The sequence below is a fragment of the Tachyglossus aculeatus genome, chromosome 21 (assembly GCF_015852505.1).
Source record: "Tachyglossus aculeatus isolate mTacAcu1 chromosome 21, mTacAcu1.pri, whole genome shotgun sequence".
NCBI lineage: Eukaryota > Metazoa > Chordata > Mammalia > Monotremata > Tachyglossidae > Tachyglossus > Tachyglossus aculeatus.
The window spans coordinates 65,737,103-65,759,558 of NC_052086.1; the positions used below are offsets into that span (position 1 = coordinate 65,737,103).

At 44.9% G+C, this 22,456-nt stretch overlaps 2 protein-coding genes across 2 annotated transcripts in view; one reads left to right on the forward strand and one right to left on the reverse strand.

The window, feature by feature from the left end:
* The window catches only part of BAIAP2L1 (BAR/IMD domain containing adaptor protein 2 like 1), a 99,083-nt gene extending 91,008 nt beyond the window's left edge, over positions 1-8,075 (forward strand). The window contains exons 13-14 of the mRNA XM_038763952.1: positions 4,669-4,709; positions 6,954-8,075. Of these exons, the coding sequence (XP_038619880.1) occupies positions 4,669-4,709; positions 6,954-7,026 (114 nt within the window). The 3' untranslated portion in view covers positions 7,027-8,075. The remainder of the gene's footprint in view (positions 1-4,668; positions 4,710-6,953) is intronic.
* Positions 8,076-15,359: 7,284 nt separating this feature from the next.
* BRI3 (brain protein I3) overlaps positions 15,360-22,456 on the reverse strand; it is a 45,609-nt gene continuing 38,512 nt past the window's right edge. The window contains exon 3 of the mRNA XM_038763721.1: positions 15,360-15,876. Coding sequence (XP_038619649.1) covers positions 15,744-15,876 — 133 coding nt within the window. The 3' untranslated portion in view covers positions 15,360-15,743. The remainder of the gene's footprint in view (positions 15,877-22,456) is intronic.

Below are 22,456 nucleotides of genomic sequence, written 5' to 3' on the forward strand. Positions count from 1 at the left end.
CCTACCATGCAGCACTTATGCATTTCTGTATATATCTATTCTATTTATTTTATTTTGTTAGTATGTTTGGTTTTGTTCTCTGTCTCCCCCTTTTAGACTGTGAGCCCACTATTGGGTAGGGACCGTCTCTATATGTTGCCAACTTGTACTTCCCAAGCGCTTAGTACAGTGCTCTGCACACAGTAAGCGCTCAATAAATACGATTGATGATGATGATGATGATTTATATTGATGCCTGTATACTTGTTTTGATATGTATGTATAATTTTATTTTATATTGATGCCTGTTTACTTGTTTCATGTCTGTCTTCCCCCTTCTAGACTGTAAGCCCTGTGTGGGCAGGGATTGTCTCTCTAATTGCTGAATTGTAGTTTCCAAGCACTTAGTACAGTGCTCTGCACACAGCAAGTGCTCAAGAAATACAATTGAATGAACGAATGAATAAACGTGACTGAATGAGTGAATGAACACTGATGTGGTTTCGGGTTTGAGCCGATGTCAAAATACTCCCATTCTAAAGGTGAAGTTTGCACACTAATTATAATTGCCTTTTGCCTGTCTGCCTCCCCCTCTGACTGTGAGCTAATAATAATATAATTGTGGTATTTGTTAAGGCTTACTACGGGCCAGGCACTGTACTAAGTGCTGGGATAGATACAAAATAATTGGGTTGGACGCAGTCCCTGTCCCTCATGGGGCTCACAATCTTAATCCTCATTTGACAGATGAGGTAACTGAGGCCCAGAGAAGTGAAATGACTTGCCCAAGGTCACACAGCAGACAAGTGGCAGAGCCGGAATTAGAACCCAGGTCCTTTTGACCACCAGCTCCATGCCCTATTCACTAGGCCACACTGCTTCCTTGAGGTGAGAAGAAAGTCTGCCTTCTGTTGTACTCTCTGAGTTCCCAGGCATTTGACACCCAAGAGGCGCTCAGTAAATACCACCGACTGATAGATTTTTAAATAGGCATTTGCATTTTTTAAATAATTATTATGGGATTTGTTAATTATTTGTGTCAAGCACTGTTCTAAGACCAGGGGTAGAAACAAATTGACCAGATTGGACACAATCCCTGTCCCACATGGAGCTCACAGTCTAAGTAGGAGGGAGAACACTTATTTAATCCCCATTTTACAATTTAGGAAACTGAGACACAGAGAAGTAAAATGTCTTCCCCAAGGTCACAAAGCAGAGAATTGTATCCTTGGGCAAGTCAGTCAGTCAATTGCATTTATTGAGAGCTTACTGTGTGCAGAGCACTGTACTAAGCACTTGGGAGAGAACAATATAATAGGCACATTCCCTGTCCACAATGAATTTACAGTCCAGAGGGGAGGGACATTAAAATAAATTTATAAAATTACAGCCATGTACTTCCCAAGCGCTTAGTACAGTGCTCTGCACACAGTAAGTGCTCAATAAATATGATTGCATGAATAAATGCTTTGGTGTTGGGAGGGGGGTGAATAAGGGAGCCAGTCCAGTGATGCGGAAAAGAGTAGGAGTAGAAGAAAGGAGAGCTTACTCAGGGAAGGACTCTTGGAGATGTGCCTTTGAGAAGGCTTTGAAGGAGGGGAGAGTAATTGTCGGATATGAAGAGGGAAGGGCGTTCCAGTCTGGAGGGAGGACATGGGTGAGAGGTTGGCGGCTAGATGAAAGTACAGTGAGTAGGTTAGCATTAGAGGAGCGAAGTGTGCAGGCTGGGTTGTAATAGGAGAGTAGCGAGGTGAGGTAGGAGGGGGTAAGGTGATTGAGTGCTTTAAAGCTGATAGTAAGGAGTTTCTGTTTGATACAGAGGTGCATGGGCAACCACTAGAGGTTCTTGAAGAAAGGGGAAACATGGCCTGAAGGTTTTATAGAAAAATGATCCAGGCAGCTGACTGAAGTATGGACTGGAGTGGGAGGAGTGACAGGAGGCAGGGAGGTCAGCAAAAAGGGTGATACAGTAATCAAGCGATGACAGAATAACTGCTTGGACTAATGTGGTAGCAGTTTGGATAACAATAATGGTATTAAGCACTTACTATATACCAAGCACTGTTCCGAGAAGGGAGGCTTTTAGCAATGCTGTGGGGGTCAAACCGACAGGATTGAGTAATGGGTTGAATATGTGGGTTGAATGAGAGGAGTCAAGGATAACATCAAGATCTTGGACTTGTGAGACAGGAAGGATGGTGGTGCCATCTTCAGTGATGGGAAAGTCAAGGGAAGGACAGGGGTTGGGTCAGAAGATAAGGAATTCTTTTTTAGACATGTTAAGTTTGAGGTGACATTGGGACGCCAGAGATGTCTTGAAGGGAAGAGGAAATGCAAGACTGCGGAGAGGGAGAGAGAGATCAGGGCTGGAGATGAAGATTTGGGAATTATCCACACTGAGTTGGTAGTTGAAGCAAGTCACTTAAATTCTCTGAGCCTCAGTTCCCTCATCTGAAAAATGGGGATTCATTTCCCATTCTTCCTCCTAGTTAGTCTGTGAGCCCCATGTGGCACTTGATTACCTTGCATTTACCCCAGCATATAGTACAGTGCTTGGCTACAGCCCATTAGCAAATTTTGTTATTATTATTACTATTATTATTATTAGCTGGGATTAGATCCCAGGTTCTCTAACTCCCAGGCCCATGCTTTTTCCACTGTCATATTACTCAAGTAATATTAGAGTATTAATAATATTAAGAGTATTATTAGCCTTTGAAGTGTGTATATCCAAGTCTGAGACAGAAAATGGACTCCACTACTGGCTTTTGCTTCCATGATTCCATTTCAAACCTGAGAGCAAAGTGAAGGCAGTATTTAAAGTTCAGTCTTGTACTAGAGTTCTATCCAAGTAAAATTATCCCTAATTCCAAAGGATTGATGGATTAATTTGGAGAGAAGTCTTCATTTAGAATCAAATAACTATGAGCCAAAAATGTTCTTTCACCTGACTAGAAAGTGGTGGAAAATTAGGGTCTCTTCCTTAGATTCAGTATATTCATTTTCTAAGGAGAGGGAGGATATAGTCTGAGGAATCTCCTGGTTAAAGCTCCTAAAAACCAAGCGTGCCAAGTTATTTTACTGTTCAGAGGTGTTCTTTTGCTTACAGTGGTTACGCGTGAGAACGTGTTATGTAATCATGTACATAAATAGACACAATATGTACTGTACATTGATGAAGACTAATAGCTCATCTGGCAGTGCAGCACTGCCATCTTTTGGACAATTATGTGCAAACCTTATATCCTTGAAGAGTTATCCTTGCATTCGGAAAAACAGGGAACAGGAATATTTTACACTATTCATTCCAAACGAGTTTGTGCAATTCTATTCCTTCAAGTACTCAGTTTTCTTATGCAATTTTTTTTCAAAATTCAGCGATCAACCCTACCTTTGTTTCATTTCTTTTTTTCTTTTTCATTGTAACGTATAAATTAATTTTGACCGGGCCCATTTTAGAATTGAGCGCCCAGATGGGACAGATAAAGTCTATCCCAAGAGCCAGTAATGAAAACAATAAAACACTTCTGAATAGATCATAGGTCATTCCAAGTGAGTCAGCCAAACTCTCCGAGTCCCTGGTGGCTGCTTCCTGGGAATTGAAGGGAAGGGGTGCAGGTTCCCGCCCAGGGGCTCCCAATGTTGGGGTCAAACCAGGCGTGGCTCAGTGGAAAGAGCACGGGCTTTGGAGTCAGAGGTCATGGGTTCGAATCCCGACTCCGCCACATGTCTGTGTGACCTTGGGCAAGTCACTTAACTTATCTGAGCCTCAGTTACCTCATGTGTAAAATGGGGATTAAGACTGTGAACCCCACATGGGACAACCTGATCACTTTGTACCCCCCCCCCAGCTCTTAGAACAGTGCTTTGCACATAGTAAGCGCTTAACAAATGCCAACATTATTATTATTATGTTAGGGACTAGGAGTCCCCTTCAGCCAACCAGGAAATCGTAGCCAGGGTTATCCTCCTGGCAAGCTGCTCCATGTCATGTCGTGTCATCATCATCATCATCAATCGTATTTATTGAGCGCTTACTGTGTGCAGAGCACTGTACTAAGTCATGTCATGGTTTCCAAGAGAAGCAGCATGGTCTAGTGGGGAGAACCCAAGCCTGGGAGTCGGAGGACCTGGCTTCTAATCCCAGCTGTACCACTTGTCTGCCATGTGACCGTGGGCAAGTTTGCCTCCATTTCCTTACCTGTAAAATGGGGCTGAAATATCTGTTCTCCCCTCCACTTAGACTGTGAGCCCCATGTGTGACAGGGGCTGTGTCATAGGAAGCACTTAAATGCTCATATTATTATTCCTATTATTGTTTTGGCAGGGGGAGAATGGGACTGCACAAACCCAGGACCCCCAAAGTGGCTGCAAGCCCTTTTTCATTCTCCACACTGGTCTTTTGTGGTGCATAAAATAAGACTGCTGAAGGAGTAGTGGCTCAGTGCATTCAAAGGGAAATCGATCACTGAGTAAGCAAAATGAATCCGGTACCCAGGGGAATTTCATTTAAATACGTTTATACAGCATATTGTTAGTGAGCTGAGAATGGAAGATTTCAAAGCATCTGTACCTTTGACAAAAAGTTATTTATATTGAAACAGTGTGACATTGGGATGACAAGTACAATGCTCATCTTTCTTTTGGGAGAAATATCACACCTTAACAGTCATATTTTTTTCATTGCAGAAACCTGATGCAAACGGAACAGCAAAGCCACCTTTTCTAAGGTATTTTATATAATTTTTAATTCAATGACGTGATTCCGTGTGGTTTATTAGAAAGAATACAGGCTTCGGAGTCAGAGGTCAGAGGTTCCAATCCTAGCTCTGCCACTTGTCAGCTGTGACTTTGGCCAAGTCACTTTCATTCATTCATTCAGTCATTTATTGAGAGCTTACTGTGTGCAGATCACTGTACTAAGCGCTTGGGAAGTACAAGTCAACAACATATAGAGATGGTCCCTACCCAACAACGGGCTCACAGTCTAGAAGGGGGAGACAGACAGCAAAACAAAACATGTAGACAGGTGTCAAAACCATCAGAATAAATAGAATTATAGCTATATGCACATCATTAATAAAATAGAGTAGTAAATATGTACAAGTAAAATAAATAGAGTAATAAACATGTACAAATATATACAAATGCTCTGGGGAGGGGAAGGAGGTTGGCGGGGGCGGGGGGTCACAACTTCTCTGTGCCTGTTACCTCATCTGTAAAATGGGGATTAAGACTGTGAGCCCCACATGGGACAACCTGATTACCTTGTATATACACCAGTGCTTAGAACAGTGCTTGGCACAGAGGAAGCGCTTAACAAATATAATTATCATTATTAAAAATTAGATTGGCAAAGTGCACAGAACCAGTGGATTTATAGCATAAAGGATGGGGAAGAGTTAATCTGCTTTCAATCATTGTAGCTGCTTTTGGAAAATTTGGGGATGCATTCATTGGACATCATGGTGAAGATCATCTGCAGTTCACCTTATTTTCAAAGCACTCCCCCATTTTAAAATCAAGAAATGAGGGGGAAAAAGTAGCAGAATCAATCAATGGTATTGAGCAGTTATTGGATACAGAGTACTGTACTAAGCACTTGGGAGAGCACACTATAACAGAGTTGGTAGACATATTTCCTGCCCACAGTGAGCTTCCAGTCTAGTGAGACAATATTTATTGTCTATAATAATCTAGAAGATTAAAAGAATCAATATTTGCCCCAGCTTTGCTGAAACACTTTCACAAAGAGCAGGTTCAAGTGTAATATTTGAGGATGTACTGAGGGAGTGAAAATGAAGGCTCTGCTAGTTGAATGGACTCCATAAATTCAGGAGGAGGGACTTCATGGTGGTTTCCACTCATTTTTTTCAATATCCCACTGAAAGCTCACTACTACAATATTGTGACAAGTGCTTTGGCTTCCTGAAACAGTAGAGACCGGTTTAAAAGGCACTAGCCAGCCTTCGTCGGTCAAAGGACCACTGAAGTGGTGCTGGCAGGCAGGCGCTCTGTGGGGAGATGTCAATCAAGCTCAGCCGGACAACTTCCAGGGGAGGCCAAAGGGTAGGGAGTGGGATGTGGGAGGGAAGACCGATTTCCAGTCTCAGAGAATCTGGCTTCCTTGCCCTCCCTTGGCTCTCCATAGCTGCTTTCTCCTCAGGTCCCCTCCTGCTTTCTTTATCCCCATGCCCCTCCTTCAGTAATTATAATAATTGTGGTATTTGTTAAGCACTTACTATGGAAAAAAAAGATCATCGGGTTGGACAAGCTTCCCTATGCCGATTGATTCAGTTTCCTCCACAACTCAGTGGGTGGCAGGTAGCTATTGATTGGTGAGAAAGCCCTGATGCCTTCTTGGCATGCCTTCTTGTACATATTTCTCTATTTATTTTACTTGTACATATCTATTCTATTTATTTTATTTTGTTAGTATGTTTGGTTTTGTTCTCTGTCTCCCCCTTTTAGACTGTGAGCCCACTGTTGGGTAGGGACTGTCTCTATATGTTGCCAACTTGTACTTCCCAAGTGCTTAGTACGGTGCTCTGCACACAGTAAGCGCTCAATAAATACGATTGATTGATTGATTCTTGGGAACTTCTGATAACTTCGCTTCATAGAGAAGCATCATGGCTCAGTGGAAGGAGCATAGGCTTTGGAGTCAGTGGGCATGGGTTCAAATTCCGGCTCAGCCAATTGTCAGCTGTGTGATTTTGGGCAAGTCACTTAACTTCTCTGCGCCTCAATTACCTCACCTGTAAAATGGAGACGAAGACTGTGAGCCCCACGTGGGACAACCTGATCACCTTGTATCCCCCCAGTGCTTAGAACAGTGTTTTGCACATAGTAAGTGCTTAATAAATGCCATTATTATTATATAGTGGATGGAAAAGTTTACTAGCATCTCAATGTGTTAGAAGCCTATGAACTCAGCAGCATTTGTGCAGTGATTGTGTTTTTTTGTTTTGTAGTGGAGAAAATCCTTTTGCTACCGTGAAACTCCGACCAACGGTGACAAATGATAGATCGGCACCAATAATTTGATGAATAAAATCTTCAAGAGAAAAAAATTTGGACTCCCCTCCATGTAAACTTCATGTCGACACTATCGCTATTTAGAGCATCCTGAATCTATTTTAAGGTGCTGTAATTATTGTACAGTAATAGGGTATTGCAAAGGTTTGCTTGTTTGGATTCTTTGAGCTTTGAGTATTTGATAATTTTAATGTTTTTCTCTTTAAGGAGATAGTTGTGAGCAATTGAATAATAGTTTAATGTGTTTCTTTCTCTGTTGTTTGGATTTAAGTCCTGTGTCTCAGTTTTCAGATATCATTTCTTAGATAAATTTTCTTTAGCATTATCCGGAAACATTAAATGTAATTATTTCTCTTGATTTTCATGCCTAGATCTCTATCTGAATATATATAAAAAATTATATATTTCCATAAGATAAACATGTGCAGTTTAAAATAAGAATTAGCATAGTAACAAATGCCCTCTAAACGAATAGTTTAGAACATATGATTCTTGGTATGCAGACCGTAATTTATATTGTTTAAAATTAGTAAAGTAGTACTTTACTAGTGAAAAGTTTGAGGGCTTTTTTTAATTTAAATTTTTATTTAAAAAAATGCAAATCAGTCCAAAGCTTCAGTTTTACAAGGAAAAGATCTAACAAGATCTGGTTCCTATTTCCATGATATTACAGGTGCCAGTTTTTGAGCTGTACTTCCTGAGATGTGACCTGTAAATCTCATTTAGTTTGACTTAAAGTACTTACAAGTTGTAAGTTCACAAATAAAACTTGGTTGTACTACGCAGGGTGCATATTGGAATTATGATAGTGATGAGGTCTTATGTTCTTATGCCTACATTTTTCTCAGCAGAGAGAACACTCAAGAACAGAAGTGTGCAATGATTTCCTTACAAACAGGAATCTTCCAGTGTTCTCTGTTTCACTCTCACAGTTTTTTCTCCACCACTGATAGAGTTTGTGATGTGAGGTGAGCCAATACTCATTTTCCTTCCTAGTCGCAGGAAACATGCATCACCTTGTATTCAGAAAATACACTGATAAAGATAAAAGCATTTAATTTGTGGAATACCTATTGTATTTATTTCAAGGTTTGAAGTGTTCTCTCATCAGCCAGGAGTTTTAGTCATCTACTCTGTTCATAAAGCTGTATATGGGGTTCACTAGGGAATTCTGAAAAGGCTGGAGTCAGGGAGACTTTCATTCGTTCAGTCGTATTTATTAAGTGCTTACTGTGTGCAGAGCGCTGTACTAAGCGCTTGGGAGAGTACAACAATAAACAATCCCTGCCCACAGCGAGCTCAGATTCTAAAGGGGAGGAGATAGACGTCAATTCAAATAAACAGACATCAATACAAATAAATAAAATTGCAGATATATAAACAAGTGTCATGGGGCTGGGGGAAGAGAAAAGGGAGCAAGTCAAGGTGACTCAGAAGAGAGTGGGAGATGAGGAAAAGTGGTTTTTTGTCTGGGTAGACCTTTTGGTGGAAATGTGCCTTCGGTAAGGCTTTGGGAGGAGGGGAGAGTAGTTGTCTGTAGGATTTGAGGAGGCATTTCAGGCCAGAGGGGCAGGATGTGGGCCAGGGGTTGGCGACAAGATTGAGGCACTGTGAGAAGGCTAGCACCAAAGGAGTGAAGTGTGCGGGCTGGGTTGTAGAGGGAGAGAAGCAAGGTGAGGTAGGAGGGGGCAAGGTGATGGAATGCTTTAAAGTGAATGCTGAGGCGTTTTTGTTTGATACGGAGATGGATAGGCAACCACTGGAGATTCTTGAAGAGCCGGGGCACATGTCCTGAAAGTTTCTGTAGAAGGATGATCCGGGCAGCAGAGTGAAGTAGGGACCGGAGTGGGGAGAGGCAGGAGGTTGGGAGATCAGCAAGTAGTCTGCTGCAGTAATCTAGGTGGGATAGGATGAGTGATCGTATTAACATGGTGGTGGTTGGGATGTGGAGGATTTTAGCGATGTTGTGAAGGTGGGATCAACAGGATTTGGTGACGGATTGAATATGTGAGTTGAATGAGAGAGAGGAGTCAAGGATAACTCCAAGGAGACAAGCAAGGCGTAGATTAGACAAAAGGGGGGCTTGTGTTTGGATTAAGCTGAAGTAGTGAATGGGAGGGACAAGTCTGAAATATAAGGGATAAGCAGCAGGACTTGGGCTGTGAATGAAAGAAGAGTCAGTGATCACCCCAAGGTAAACAAATACGGTACTGCTGGCAGTGATGGATAAATTAGGCAGTGAGGGAAAACAAAGAACTTGGTATTTGAAAAGGCAAGTTTGAGAAGGCAAAAGCAGTGCCAGTAAGAACATGTCCTACAGATAGGAGAAAATGTGAAACCAAAGGGAAAAGAAGGAGATGAGAGATTTTAGGAGTCATCCTCAAAGAGGCAGGTTTTTCGGTGAGCTCAAGATGATGAAGGTAAAGGGAGAAGAACACAGGTCTCACAACAGCCTTGAGAGACATCCTCAGTTTAATAGCGAACAGATGGAAAGAATGATCAGAAGGATGGGCAAACTAAAATGAATTCTTTGCCCTTTAAAATAAGGCCAGAGAGCTGAGAGAGGGTGTCAGCAAGAGCAAACCCAGAAGAAATGCCATGTTGACTAACGGATAAGGAGCATGGGCCTTGGGAGTCAGAAGGACCTGGGTTCTATTCCCCACTATGCCACTTGCCTGCTGTGCGATCTCAGGCAGGTCACTTAACTTCTCTCTGCCTCAATTCCATCATCTATAAAATGGAGATGAAAACTATTAGTCCCATATGGGGACAGGGATTGTGTCCCACCTGATTGATCTACCTCAGCGGTTTGTACAGTGTCTGGCACATAGCATGTAAATGCCATTTAAAAAGGTTAAAATGCGTGAGCTCATGGGATTTGATCAGGAAGAGGTCTTTGAAGGACTTTTAAAAAGGAGGTTGTTGGAGAGGAATTGGTTTTTTGAATCCCCAGGTTTTTCCAGATCCATGAGTAATCCACCCCTAAATAATACGAGACATTTTGTGTGGTTGTGAGGGACTACAGTTCATCAGAAAAGTTACGTGCCTCCTTGGGATTAAATCACACTTCATTGATGCTGGTAAATTCTAATTTAGTTGTTTTCTATCTCAGCTAAAGATTTGATATGTACTCTCCCTGTAAAATATAAGTATTTAAAGCTGCCTGTCTGCTTTGAGGATTCTTCTGTTGAAATTTGTATTGGTAAGTATGGCTGGTAAAATAACTGTGTGATTAATAATCCCTTCCCCATTGTGTGCATGTAAAGTTGAGAGAGACAGTTTGGCCTGGAACTGGGAATCAGGAAATCTGGGTTATACTCCCAGCTTTGCCACTTGCCTACTGTATGACCTTAGGCAAGTCACTTAACCTCTCTGTGCCTCAGTCTCCTTACCTGTAAAATGGGGATTCAATATCCCTTCTCACTCCCCCTTGGAGTGGGACTCCCATGTGAACAGGTATAGTGTCCAGTCCAGTTAACCGGTGTTTTTCCTCAGCACTTAGCACAACAGTGTTTGGGACAGGGTAAGCACTTAATATCATCATCATAATGCACCATGTTTCTTCTGTTTTCGCTTGTAAATTCAAATTTAAAATTTTCTTTTTTGAAAGTAAGATACTGTGTTTCCAGAAGCCAGCAAGTAGGATGAGTTGTATTTGGTTTTAAAGGTTTCAGTGGCAAGTCCCTGATGATTTTTTTTTTTTGTGACAACATAATTTGTATCAATAATCAGGGAACTTTTCAACCAACCTGCACCTCTCCATATGACCCTACTTCTACCCTTAGAAAAGGTTAGGTCCTTGGACTGTGTGTGTTAAAGCCAGCAGTGAATTCCCAGATGAGGGAGATCAATCCAAAGAGCACAAGCCAGGTCTCATAATGCACTGTCAGCCTCTGGTCTGCCGATAACCTTAGAACCTCTGTAATGTTATCCTCCTCCGTACACTGGGTTGGATCTAAGGGAGAACAAGTGTTTATTCTTCTTAAATTCAACTAAGCTGAGGGCTCCCTGAAGTGGTGTGGGGACCTGAGGAATCCAGGTGCCAGAGGTTGAGGCAATTTTTACACCAATTGGTGGGGTGCAGAGCACAGTACTAAGCACTTGAGAGAGTTCAATACAACAGAATTGCTAGACACATTCCCTGCCCGCAGTGAGCATACAGTCTAGAGGGAGAGACATATTAATATAAATTATGGATACATACATAAATGTTGGCAGCCTGAGGGTATGGTGGATATTGTCAATGCTATTTATTGAGCTCTTACTGTGTGCAGAGCACTGTACTTGGGAGAGTACAATATAACAGACATACTTGCTGCCCCACAACAAGTTTATGGTTTAGAGGGACTGTAAGTGCTTCAGGGAGGAAGTTCCCCAGGCTCTTCTTAACAGCCTTGATGAGGAGGCTACCCACCTGTATCACCAGGGTTCTAGTCAGTGGCTCCCCCTCCTCCTGACACCACACACAGCATTGGCTTTTTAGAGCCCTGGTGGAAAGGAAAAGGGTTCTTGAAGGGTACAGGACCCGGGATTGGGCCTAACCCTAGGAGTAAACCCAGCTTTCAGTCAAGTATGTGGCAGTCAATGATCCAGTGTTCTTGTGCTGGTGCTCTGGCTTGTTTTCCCTGCTATGGCACTGCCCAGCCCAGAGCGGGCACAGGAATGCCAAGGAGGGCCAGTCAGGGCAGCTGCACCACGATGTGCTGCAGGGGAGGGCAAGGCAGCAATGGCTCAAGCCCAGGCCCCATGACTGCTAGAGCCCCCATCCCCCCACCTCTTGACTGGTTTTTGCCAGAACCTAGAGTGGGGAGGGAAAGGCTCCCAGTTACACATCACGTACTGGTTCCCAGTCAAGCAGGCTGCTGAGCCTGGCCTGAGTCAAGCCCGGCCTGAGCCACTTACCCACACCAGTGTCCCCACTATGCACAGCTACTGCAGGACTGTAAGAATGATGATGATGGTATTTGTTAAGCACTTACTATGCGCCAAGCACTGTTCTAAGCACTGGGGTAGACACAAGGTAATTAGGTTGTCCCAGGTGGGGCTCAGTCTTAATCCCTATTTTACAGGTGCGGTAACTGAGGCACAGAGAAGTGAAGTGACTTGCCCAAAGTCACACCTCTGACTCTCAAGCCACGCTGGTTTCCTAGGCTGCCTAGTCCCTGGGGTTGGGCTCAACTGGAATGGGTGGGAGTGGCAGAGCCAGGGCCAAGCTAGAGAAGGACCTGGGGCTAGAGCCAGATGCCAACAACAAGGCCCCACTTTTCCAGCTTGTTCATTCATCCACCTGTCTTTTACTGAATGGGCAAGTTTCAAATGTCCAATGTTTGATGGCCCCACACTGTGCTTGTGTGGTGCCTAAGCTGCTGGCGAAAGTCTAAACACCATGCCAACATCGTGCACTTCAAGTTTATCCTTTCCTGCCTTAACTCTGCCCTCTCCTCTGCCAGACAAAACTATTTATCCTCCCTTATTGACACCCATGCCCATCATCCCTGTCAGCTCTTCCGTACATTTAACTCCCTTCTCAGGCCCCCTGTTCCTCCCCCTCCCCTCCTCCTTCCCTCACCCCCAACGATCTGGCCTCCTACTTCATTAATAAAATTAACTCCATCAGGTCTGAGCTCCCCAAAGTCACTCCTCTCCCTTCTCCAACCCCCTGGCTCTCAACCCTTTCCTCTACTCTCCCATCCTTCCCAGCAGTATCCTCAAATGAGATCTCCTCCCTCCTCTCAAGTGCTACTCCGGCCACCTGTGCTTCTGACCCCATTCCCTCTCATCTTATGAAATAGCTCTATCCATCCCTCCTCCCCTCCTTAACTTCTATCTTCAACCGCTCACTCGCCACTGGTTCCTTCCCCTCTGCCTTCAAACATGCCCACGTCTCCCCATCCTAAAAAAACCCTCTCTTGACCCCACCTCCCCTTCTAGTTATCGCCCTATCTCCCTCCTACCATTCCTTTCCAAACTCCTTGAGTCATCTACATGTGCTGCCTCGAATTCCTCAATGCCAATTCTCTCCTCAACCCTCTCCAATCTAGCTTCCGTCCCCTACATTCCATGGAAACTGCCCTCTCAAAGGTCACCAATGACCTCCTGCTTGCCAAATCCAACGGCTCCTACTCTATCCTAATATTTCTCGACCTCTCAGCTGCCTTGGACAGTGTGATCCACCCCCTTCTCCTCACCATGCTATCCAACCTTGGCTTCACAGACTCCGTCCTCTCCTGGTTCTCCTCATCTCTCCGGCTGTTCATTCTCAGTCTCCTTTGTGGGCTCCTCCTCCTCCTCCCATCCCCTTACTGTAGGGCTTCTGCAAGGGTCAGCTCTTGGTCCCCTTCTGTTCTCTATCTACACACACTCCCTTGGTGAACTCATTCGCTCCCACGGCTTCAACTATCATCTCTACGCTGATGACACCCAAATCTACACCTATGTCCCTGCTCTCTCTCCCTCCCTTCAGATTCGGGTCTCCTCCTGCCTTCAAGACATCTCCATCTGGATGTCTGCCTGCCATCTAAAACTCAACATGTCCAAGACTGAACTCCTTATCTTCCCTCCCAAACCCTGCCCTCTCCCTAACTTTCCCGTCACTGTTGACGGCACAACCATCTTTCCCGTCTCACAAGCCCGCAACCTTGGTGTCATCCTCGACTCTGCTCTCTTGTTCACCCCTCACATCCAATCTGTCACCAAAACCTGCCGGTCGCACCTCCGCAACATTGCTAAGATCCGCCCTTTCCTCTTCATCCAAACCACTACCCTGCTGGTTCAATCTCTCATCCTATCCCAACTGGATTACTGCATCAGCCTCCTCTCTGATCTCCCATCCTCCTGTCTCTCCCCACTTCAATCTATACTTCACGCTGCTGCCCGGATCATCTTTGTGCAGACACGCTCTGGGCATGTTACTCCCCTCCTCAAAAATCTCCAGTGGCTACCAAACAACCTATGCATCAGTCAAAAACTCCTCACACTCGGCTTCAAGGTTGTCCATCACCTTGACCCCTCCTACCTCACCTCCCTTCTTTCCTTCTCCAGCCCAGCCCACACCCTCCGCTCCTCTGTCGCTAACCTCCTCACTGTGCCTCGTTCTCGCCTGTCCCGCCATCAACCCCCAGCCCACGTCCTCCCCCGGGCCTGGAATGCCCTCCCTCCGCACATCCGCCAAGCTAGCTCTCTTCCTCCCTTCAAAGCCCTACTGAGAGCTCACCTCCTCCAGGAGGCCTTCCCAGATTGAGTCCCCTCCTTCCTCTTCCCTTCCTCCCCCTCCCCATCCCCCCGCCTTACCTCCTTCCCCTCCCCACGGCACCTGTATATATGTACAAATGTTTGTATGTATTTATTACTCTATTTGTACATATTTATTCTTTTTATTTTATTTTTTTAATATGTTTTGTTGTCTGTCTCCCCCTTCTAGACTGTGAGCCCACTGTTGGGAAGGGACCGTCTATATGTTGCCAACTTGTACTTCCCAAGCGCTTAGTACAGTGCTCTGCACACAGTAAGCGCTCAATAAATACGATTGAATGAGTGAATCTGGCTACAAGTGTTTGCACAATTTGTTTCTTGGTGGTTTTTCTTTTCTCTCTCTCTCTCTCTCTCTGTCTCCTCCCCCCCTGCCGAACAAGCTGGCTTCCATAAAGGGTGGGCAGTAGGTGTGCTAAGGAACAACAGCTAGGAGCTGCCTGGGGTCAGGTAAGGTCAGATCAGATGGGTTTTCCCTCGTGGGTCCAAAGCACAAAGGAAGCGCACCAGCTGCCAGCATCTCTCCAACCTGCTGCAGTGGGAATCTGCCCCAGGCCCCTGGGCAGCTTCTGTACAATAACCCTCAACTATGGTGGTGTGGCCACCATGAGGGGGGCACCCCCCTCACAGCCCGGTGGGACAGGGACCTGTATGGGGGGGTCGGGGGGAACCCTTGCTAAGAGAATGGAACTCTGCTCTTGGACGGTAGGAAAAAGGTGAGGCCAACCTGAAGCTGGGATGGTCAGTGTTTTTGGGTTTTTTTCCCCAGCAGCAGGTGCAGCTTTAGAATGGTTATAAGTTCCAATCTAGGGGTTTTTACATCTTCTGCCTTGATACCCCTTGGGCACTAGAGGAACAGTTCACATATTTGGTTAAATTTAGAACCTACACTGAACCACGTTTCAGTCTAAAACCACCAAAGCAAATACATAAAGTCCTCCTTACCAGAAGCCCATTAACCTCCTACTTGGGCCTGTTGGGTCTGTTGTTAGAATTACATATTGAACAGAGAATTTTGCCCAACCACCCTCTAAAACAAACACAATACCCAGAGCTTAAGCTACACCATATGCAGGCCAATAAGTCCCAAGCAGTTGAAATGAGAGTTAACTTTTATTTTTTAAAAATTTACATTGTGACAGTGGGCAGACACTGAATTAAGCAGAAACAGCTTAAACTCTACCAATCTCCTTTTATAAAAACAACATTTCTGGCACAAATCGAAAAGACTGCAAAAACCCGAAGCAGTGTTTTAAATCTGAGTTGTCATTAACCTTAGAAGCAGGTTGCTCTTTATTTTGCCACACACATGCCCAGGGGACATTAGGTCTCACATGCAAAAAATCCATCATACTTTACAAAACAGTTCTGAAGCTTGATCAAATAAAGCCGATTGTACATGACATTTACATTAGAAAAAGATTACTGGGGAAAGGGGAGAAGAGGTGGTTTCAGGATGCCGCGTCAGATTGTTCCGTTCAACCGAAAGTTGCTCCACAGTTAGGGCATCTTCGCTGCCTCAATGCAAGACAGAAGAGAATGCCAAAGGGGAAAAAGAAAATGGCACAAAAGATACCGAAACAGGTGAAGGCATCTTCCAAAACCCCAACTCTGTAAGAGAGAAATTACAAAAGGTAAGACAGTGGGGCTAAAATCGGCCTGGTTAAACACTTGCTCAGAACATCCTGTGAAGGAAGCCAGAGAGCCCTGTCCTCCCCCTCATTCAAGGGAGGAAACTAACAGCCAGGCCCAAGAGCCTCATGTCTTTAGCCATTCCTTCCCCTTGCACATCTACAGTACTCCCCTATTCCCCCTCCTCCCCGCAACATTCCCACTTCAAGTATTTACCTGCCAAGTATTTAGTACAGGGAGCTACACACAGTATTCAATAAATGCTATTTATTATTAAACCCCAAATAGTGGGATTATTGGGGACGACTGAATCAAGGGGAAGTAGGGAGAATAGGGACCTACTGTCTGAACAGAATCAAAAAACCTACCTTATTTCCCACCAACTGATTGATCAATCAGTAGTATTTGAGCACTTACTGTGTGTGAAGCACTGTACTAAGAGCTTGGAAAAGTATAACACAAAGGTGATAGACACAATCCCTGCTTGCAATGAGTTTACTATTTCACCTTGCTGTAATTTACTCTGTCTCTCCCTCTAGATTATAGAATCTAAGGATATGTACACCAGTGCTGGACTGGGGCGAGTACCAAGTGCTTAAGGGGTGCAACACGATCAGAGGGGAGGGTGAGTAGGGGAAATAAGGGCTTAGTTTGATGCAGAGGTGGATGGAGTGCCACTGGAGGTTTTTGAGGGGTGGGGAGATGTGGGCTGAATGGCTTTTCAGAAAAATGATCTAGGCTGGGGGGTGAAGGATAGGCTGGATGCTGATGCACTAATCAAGGCAGGATATGAGTGCTTGGATCAGCATGAGAGCCGTTTGGATTGAAAGGAAAGGCTGGATTCTAGAGATGTGAAGGAAGAACCAGCAGGATCTGGTAGAACAGTGCTTGGCACATAGCGCTGAACAAATACCATCATCATCATCAAATGTGTGGGTTAGATGAGAGACATGAGTTAAGGATAATGCCGTGGTTATGGGCTTGTGAGACAGATGGTGGTGGTGCTCTCTACAATATAGGAATGACAGGGTTTGGATTGGAAGATGAGGACGTCTGCTTTGGATATGCCACGGTTGAGGTGTCAAGATATCGTTGGTAGAGATGTCCTAAAGGCAGGTGGAAATGTGAGATTGCAGACAAGGGAAGAGGTAGCGGGTGTGGGAACCATCCAAGCTAGAGGTGGTAGTTGAAGCCGCGTAGTTCCATGGCAGGGGGGCTCTAGCCTCCTCTCGGAGTTGGAGGTCTTAGGTTCAACCTAATATGCCAAAACAAAGTCAAGGATGGGGAGGAGCAGGGCCCCTGAGGCTCCAAGGACCCCAAATAGGTGGGTGGAACCTGTCAACCCTGTAGTATGAGAGGGAGACGGGTTGGTTGGAGGACTCAGCTTGGCTCTGACTGGGTCCTTGCCCACTAAAATGTTCCCTTTTCCTACCCAACAAGGCAATAACCTCGAGTCAAACCTGGCCGCCTCTCCTCCCCAGTTAGGAGAAGGGATAAAAGAAGCAGGATGGACTGCCCTTTATCGTAATTGTGTCTTGCACATCCTCGTTGTTTAAGATTTTACTGTTCCCAGGAACCCAGGCACTGTGGTAGAGATACATTTTTGGTTGACAAAAAGAATCTGAAGTGGCTTACAATTTATCCCAACCACCAGCGATAAAAATGAGAAATGAACACAGTAAAAAGCACCTCAGTAATACCTCACTCTGCCCACACACTTCAAAGACTATTTCATTTCTAATGTGCTGTACTAAGTGCCCGTTGATTTACATATTGACAAGGAAATAGCCACCTCCATTCCTAAAACCATTTAACAGCTGTAAGTGAATCAAACCATACTGCAGGGGAGATGGAGGGTGTCCAGAGGCGTGCTGACCCTGAAGCAGCAGCACTGGCCACTACTTCACAGCCATATGGGGGGGAGTGCTATTTTTTTGTTGGTTTTTTTTTTAAACTAAATCAATCAATGGTATTTATTGAGCTCTTACTGTGTGCAGAACACTATGCTAAGCGCTTGGGAGAGCACAACATGATCCCTGCCCACAAGGAGCTTTGTCGACAAGGGGAGGTAGGCATCAAAGTTAATTACAGTAGAGAATAAGGATATGTACATAAGTGGTATTGGGGACTGGGATATTTAGTACATGTTGTACATGGGATGTTTAGTAAGAGAAGCAGCGTGGCTCCATGGAAAGAGCCCGAGCTTTGGAGTCAGAGGTCATGGGTTCAAACCCCAGCTCTGCTACTTGTCAGCTGTGTGACTTTGGGCAAGTCACTTCACTTCTCTGCGCCTCAGTCACCTCATCTGTAAAATGGGGATTAAGACTGTGAGCCCCCTTGGGACAACCTGATCACCTTGTAACTTCCCCAGCGCTTAGAACAGTGCTTTGCACATAGATCTTAATAAATGTCATTATTATTATTATTATTACAGTGCCTGGCACATAGTAAGTGCTTAAAGCACTTAGTACAGTGCTCTGCACACAGTAAGCGCTCAATAAATACGATTGATTGATTAAAACCACCCAACCCCCACACTCAGCTACCCTGCCCTCTGTTCCACCCTGATTTTTCTGAAGGACCTGCTGCACAGAGGTACTTGAGTACGAAGGCAGAGGCCGCCCGTGGATGTGTCCATTAAGTGGTGACAGGGGACTAGTGGCCCTTACTGCCAAGTCAATGACTAAGCCTGCACTTAACAAAGCACTTTCAGTTCACATGACCACAACTATTTATATACAAGCACAGTGTCATTTCCAAGAAGTCAATGAAACTTTTGATGATTTCTTCACTTCCTCTTGCTGCTTCTCACTACCACGATAAAACCAAGAGCTTCAGGGGAAGAGTAGGCAAAGGGCAAAATGATTCCAGTAGCAGGGTGAAGTATGGACTGGAGTGGGGAAAGGCAAGAGGCAGGAAGGTCTGTGACAAGGGACAGGAGAAGTTCTTTGAGCATTTAATAATAATAATAATAATAATAATAATGATGATGGTATTTGTTAAGCGCTTCACTGTTCTAAGCACTGGGGTAGACACAAGGTAATCAGGTTATCCCATGTGGGGCTTAGTCTTAATCCCCATTTTACAGATGAGGTAACTGAAGCACAGAGAAGCTGACTTGCCCAAAGTCATTTGATATCTATGCCACCCTCAACCCCTCAGGACTTACGTTCAGATCTTTAAATTACTTATATTAATGTCTGTCTCCCGCTCTAGACTGTAAGTTCATGTGAGCAGGGAGCGGGCCTGCAAACTCTTGTATTGTATTCTCCCAAGCACTTAGTATAGTGCTCTGCTCATGGTAATTGCTCAAATACTATTGATTGTTTGAATGTAAAGGACGGATTTTAGGAATGTTGTGAAGGTGGAACTGACAGGATTTGATGACAGACTGAATGAGAGAGGTGAGTCGAGGATATCTCTCTGACCATTCATTCTCAGTCTCCTTTGCGGGCTTCTCCTCCCCCTCCCATCCCCTTACTGTAGGGGTTCCTCAAGGGTCAGTTCTTGGTCCCCTTCTGTTCTCTATCCACACTCACTCCCTTGGCGAACTCATTCACTCCCACAGCTTCAACTATCATCTCTGTGCTGATGACACCCAAATCTACATCTCTGCCCCTGCTCTCTCTCCCTCCCTTCAGGCTCGGGTCTCCTCCTGCCTTCAGGACATCTCCATCTGGATATCTGCCCGCCATCTAAAACTCAACATGTCCAAGACTGAACTCCTTATCTTCCCTCCCAAACCCTGCCCTCTCCCTAACTTTCCCGTCACTGTTGACGGCACAACCATCTTTCCCGTCTCACAAGCCCGCAACCTTGGTGTCATCCTCGACTCTGCTCTCTTGTTCACCCCTCACATCCAATCTGTCACCAAAACCTGCCGGTCGCACCTCCGCAACATTGCCAAGATCCGCCCTTTCCTCTCCATCCAAACCACTACCCTGCTGGTTCAATCTCTCATCCTATCCCGACTGGATTACTGCATCAGCCTCCTCTCTGATCTCCCATCCTCGTGTCTCTCCCCACTTCAGTCTATACTTCACGCTGCTGCCCGGATCATCTTTGTGCAGAAACGCTCTGGGCATGTTACTCCCCTCCTCAAAAATTTCCAGTGGCTACCAGTCAACCTACACATCAAGTAAAAACTCCTCACTCTCGGCTTCAAGGCTCTCCAACCCCTCGCCCCCTCCTACCTCACCTCCTTTCTCTCCTTCTACAAGCCCAGCCCGCACCCTCCGCTCCTCTGCCACTAACCTTCTCACTGTGCCTCGTTCTCACCTGTCCCGCCGTGCCGGCCCACGTCCTCCCCCTGGCCTGGAATGCCCTCCCTCTGCACATCCGCCAAGCTAGCTCTCTTCCTCCCTTCAAAGGGAGAGCTCACCTCCTCCAGGAGGCCTTCCCAGACTAAGCCCCCCTTTTCCTCTCCTCCTCTCCATCCCCCCTGCCCTACCTCCTTCCCCTCCCCACAGCACCTGTATTTATGTCTGTACAGCTTTATTACTCTATTTTACTTGTACATATTTACTATTCTATTTATTTTACTTTTACATATTTACTACTCTATTTATTTTACTTTTACATATTTACTATTCTATTTATTTTGTTAATGATGCACATCTAGCTTTATTTCTATTTATCTGATGACTTGACACCTGTCCACATGTTTTGTTTTGTTCTCTGTCTCCCCCTTCTAGACTGTGAGCCCGCTGCTGGGTAGGGACCATCTCTATATGTTGCCAACTTGTACTTCCCAAGCGCTTAGTACAGTGCTCTGCACACAGTAAGCGCTCAATAAATACAATTGAATGAAGGAGTGAATGAAACAAGGAAGACAACGGTGCCCTCTGCAGGGGTGGTAAAGTGAGAGAGAGGACTGGGGTTGGGTGGGAAGATGAGAGAGTTTTGTTTTGGAAATGTTAAGTTTGAGGTGTCAGTGGGATATCCAAGTAGAGATGTCCTGAAGGCAGGAGGAAATTCAGCACTGCAGAGGAGGGTGTAAGAGCTCCCTCCAATTTCACACCATCTCCCTCCTACCATTCCTCTCCAAACTCACTGAGCGAGTTGACTATAATAATAATAAATTATGGCATTTGTTAAGCACTTATTATGTGCCAAGCACTGTACTAAGCACTGGAGTGGATATAAGCAAATTGGGTTGGACACAGTCCTTGTCCCAAATCAGGATCACAGTCTCAATCCCCATTTCACAGATGAGGTAACTGAAGCCCAGAGAAGTTAAGTGACTTACCCAAGGTCACACAGCAGACAAGTGGCAGAGCTGGGATTAGAACACACCACCTGCATTTTCTCTCCTTGACCCCTTCCCATCTGCTTCCATTCCCCCTGTTTTTATGGTATTTGTTAAGTGCTTACCATATTTCAAACACTGTTCTGAGCACTAGGGTTGGTACAAGTTAATTAGGTTGGATGCAGTCTCTTGTCCTGCATGGGGCTCACAGACTAAGTCAGAGAGAGAACATGTATTTAATCCCCATTTTACAGTTGGGGAAACAGATGCAGAAAAGTTAAGTGATTTGCCCAAGGCCACTCAGCAGGCACGTGGCAGATCCGGGACTAGAACCCAGGTCCTCGGACTCCCACACCCATGTTCTTTCCACTAAACCACCCTGCTCTTTGACTCATCTCTCTCGTTTAACCCCCAAGGTCATCCGTCACCAAATTGTGACAGTTCTACCTTCAGAAACATTACTAAACATGACTAAATCCTCATTTCCTCTTCTCCCAATCCCTTATAATAATAATAATAATAATGGCATTTATTAAGTGCTTACTATGTGCAAAGCACTCTAAGTGCTGGAGAGGTTACAAGATGATCAGATTGTCCCATGGGGGGCTCACAATCTTCATCCCCATTTTACAGATGAGGTAACTGAGGCACAGAGAAGTTAAGTGACTTGCCCAAAGTCACACAGCTGACAATTGGCGGAGCTGGGATTTGAACCCATAACCTCTGACTCCAAAGCCCGTGCTCTTTCCACTGACCCACACTGCTTCTCATAAGCCTTGCCTTGCATTTGCAATTTTTATTCACCCCTCCCTCAGCTCCGTAGCATTTATGTACAAATCTGTAATTGAATTAATTTATATTAATGTGTTTCCCCCCTAGACTGTAAGTATGCTGTGGGCAGAGAACGTGTCTACCGATTGTTACACTGTACTCTAGTACAGTGCTCTGCACACAGAAAGTGCTCATATACAACTGATTGATAATTCATTCATCCTAAAATCCACCCTGTCCTCCTCCATCCAAACTATCACCCTGATCCAAGTACTTATCCTAACCCACTTTGATTACTGCACCAGTGTCCTTTCGGACCTCCCTCCCTCCTGTCTCTCCTCACTCCAGTCCATACTTCACTCTGTGGCCTGGATCTTTAAAAAAAAAAAAAAAAGGTTCGGTCCTCACTCCTCAAGAACCTACAGTGCTTCAGTCAATCTCATATTTACTGAGCACTTACTGCATGCAGAGCACTGTACCAAGTGCTTGGGAGAGTACAGTAGAACAATAAACAGAAACATTCCCTGCTCACAACGAGCT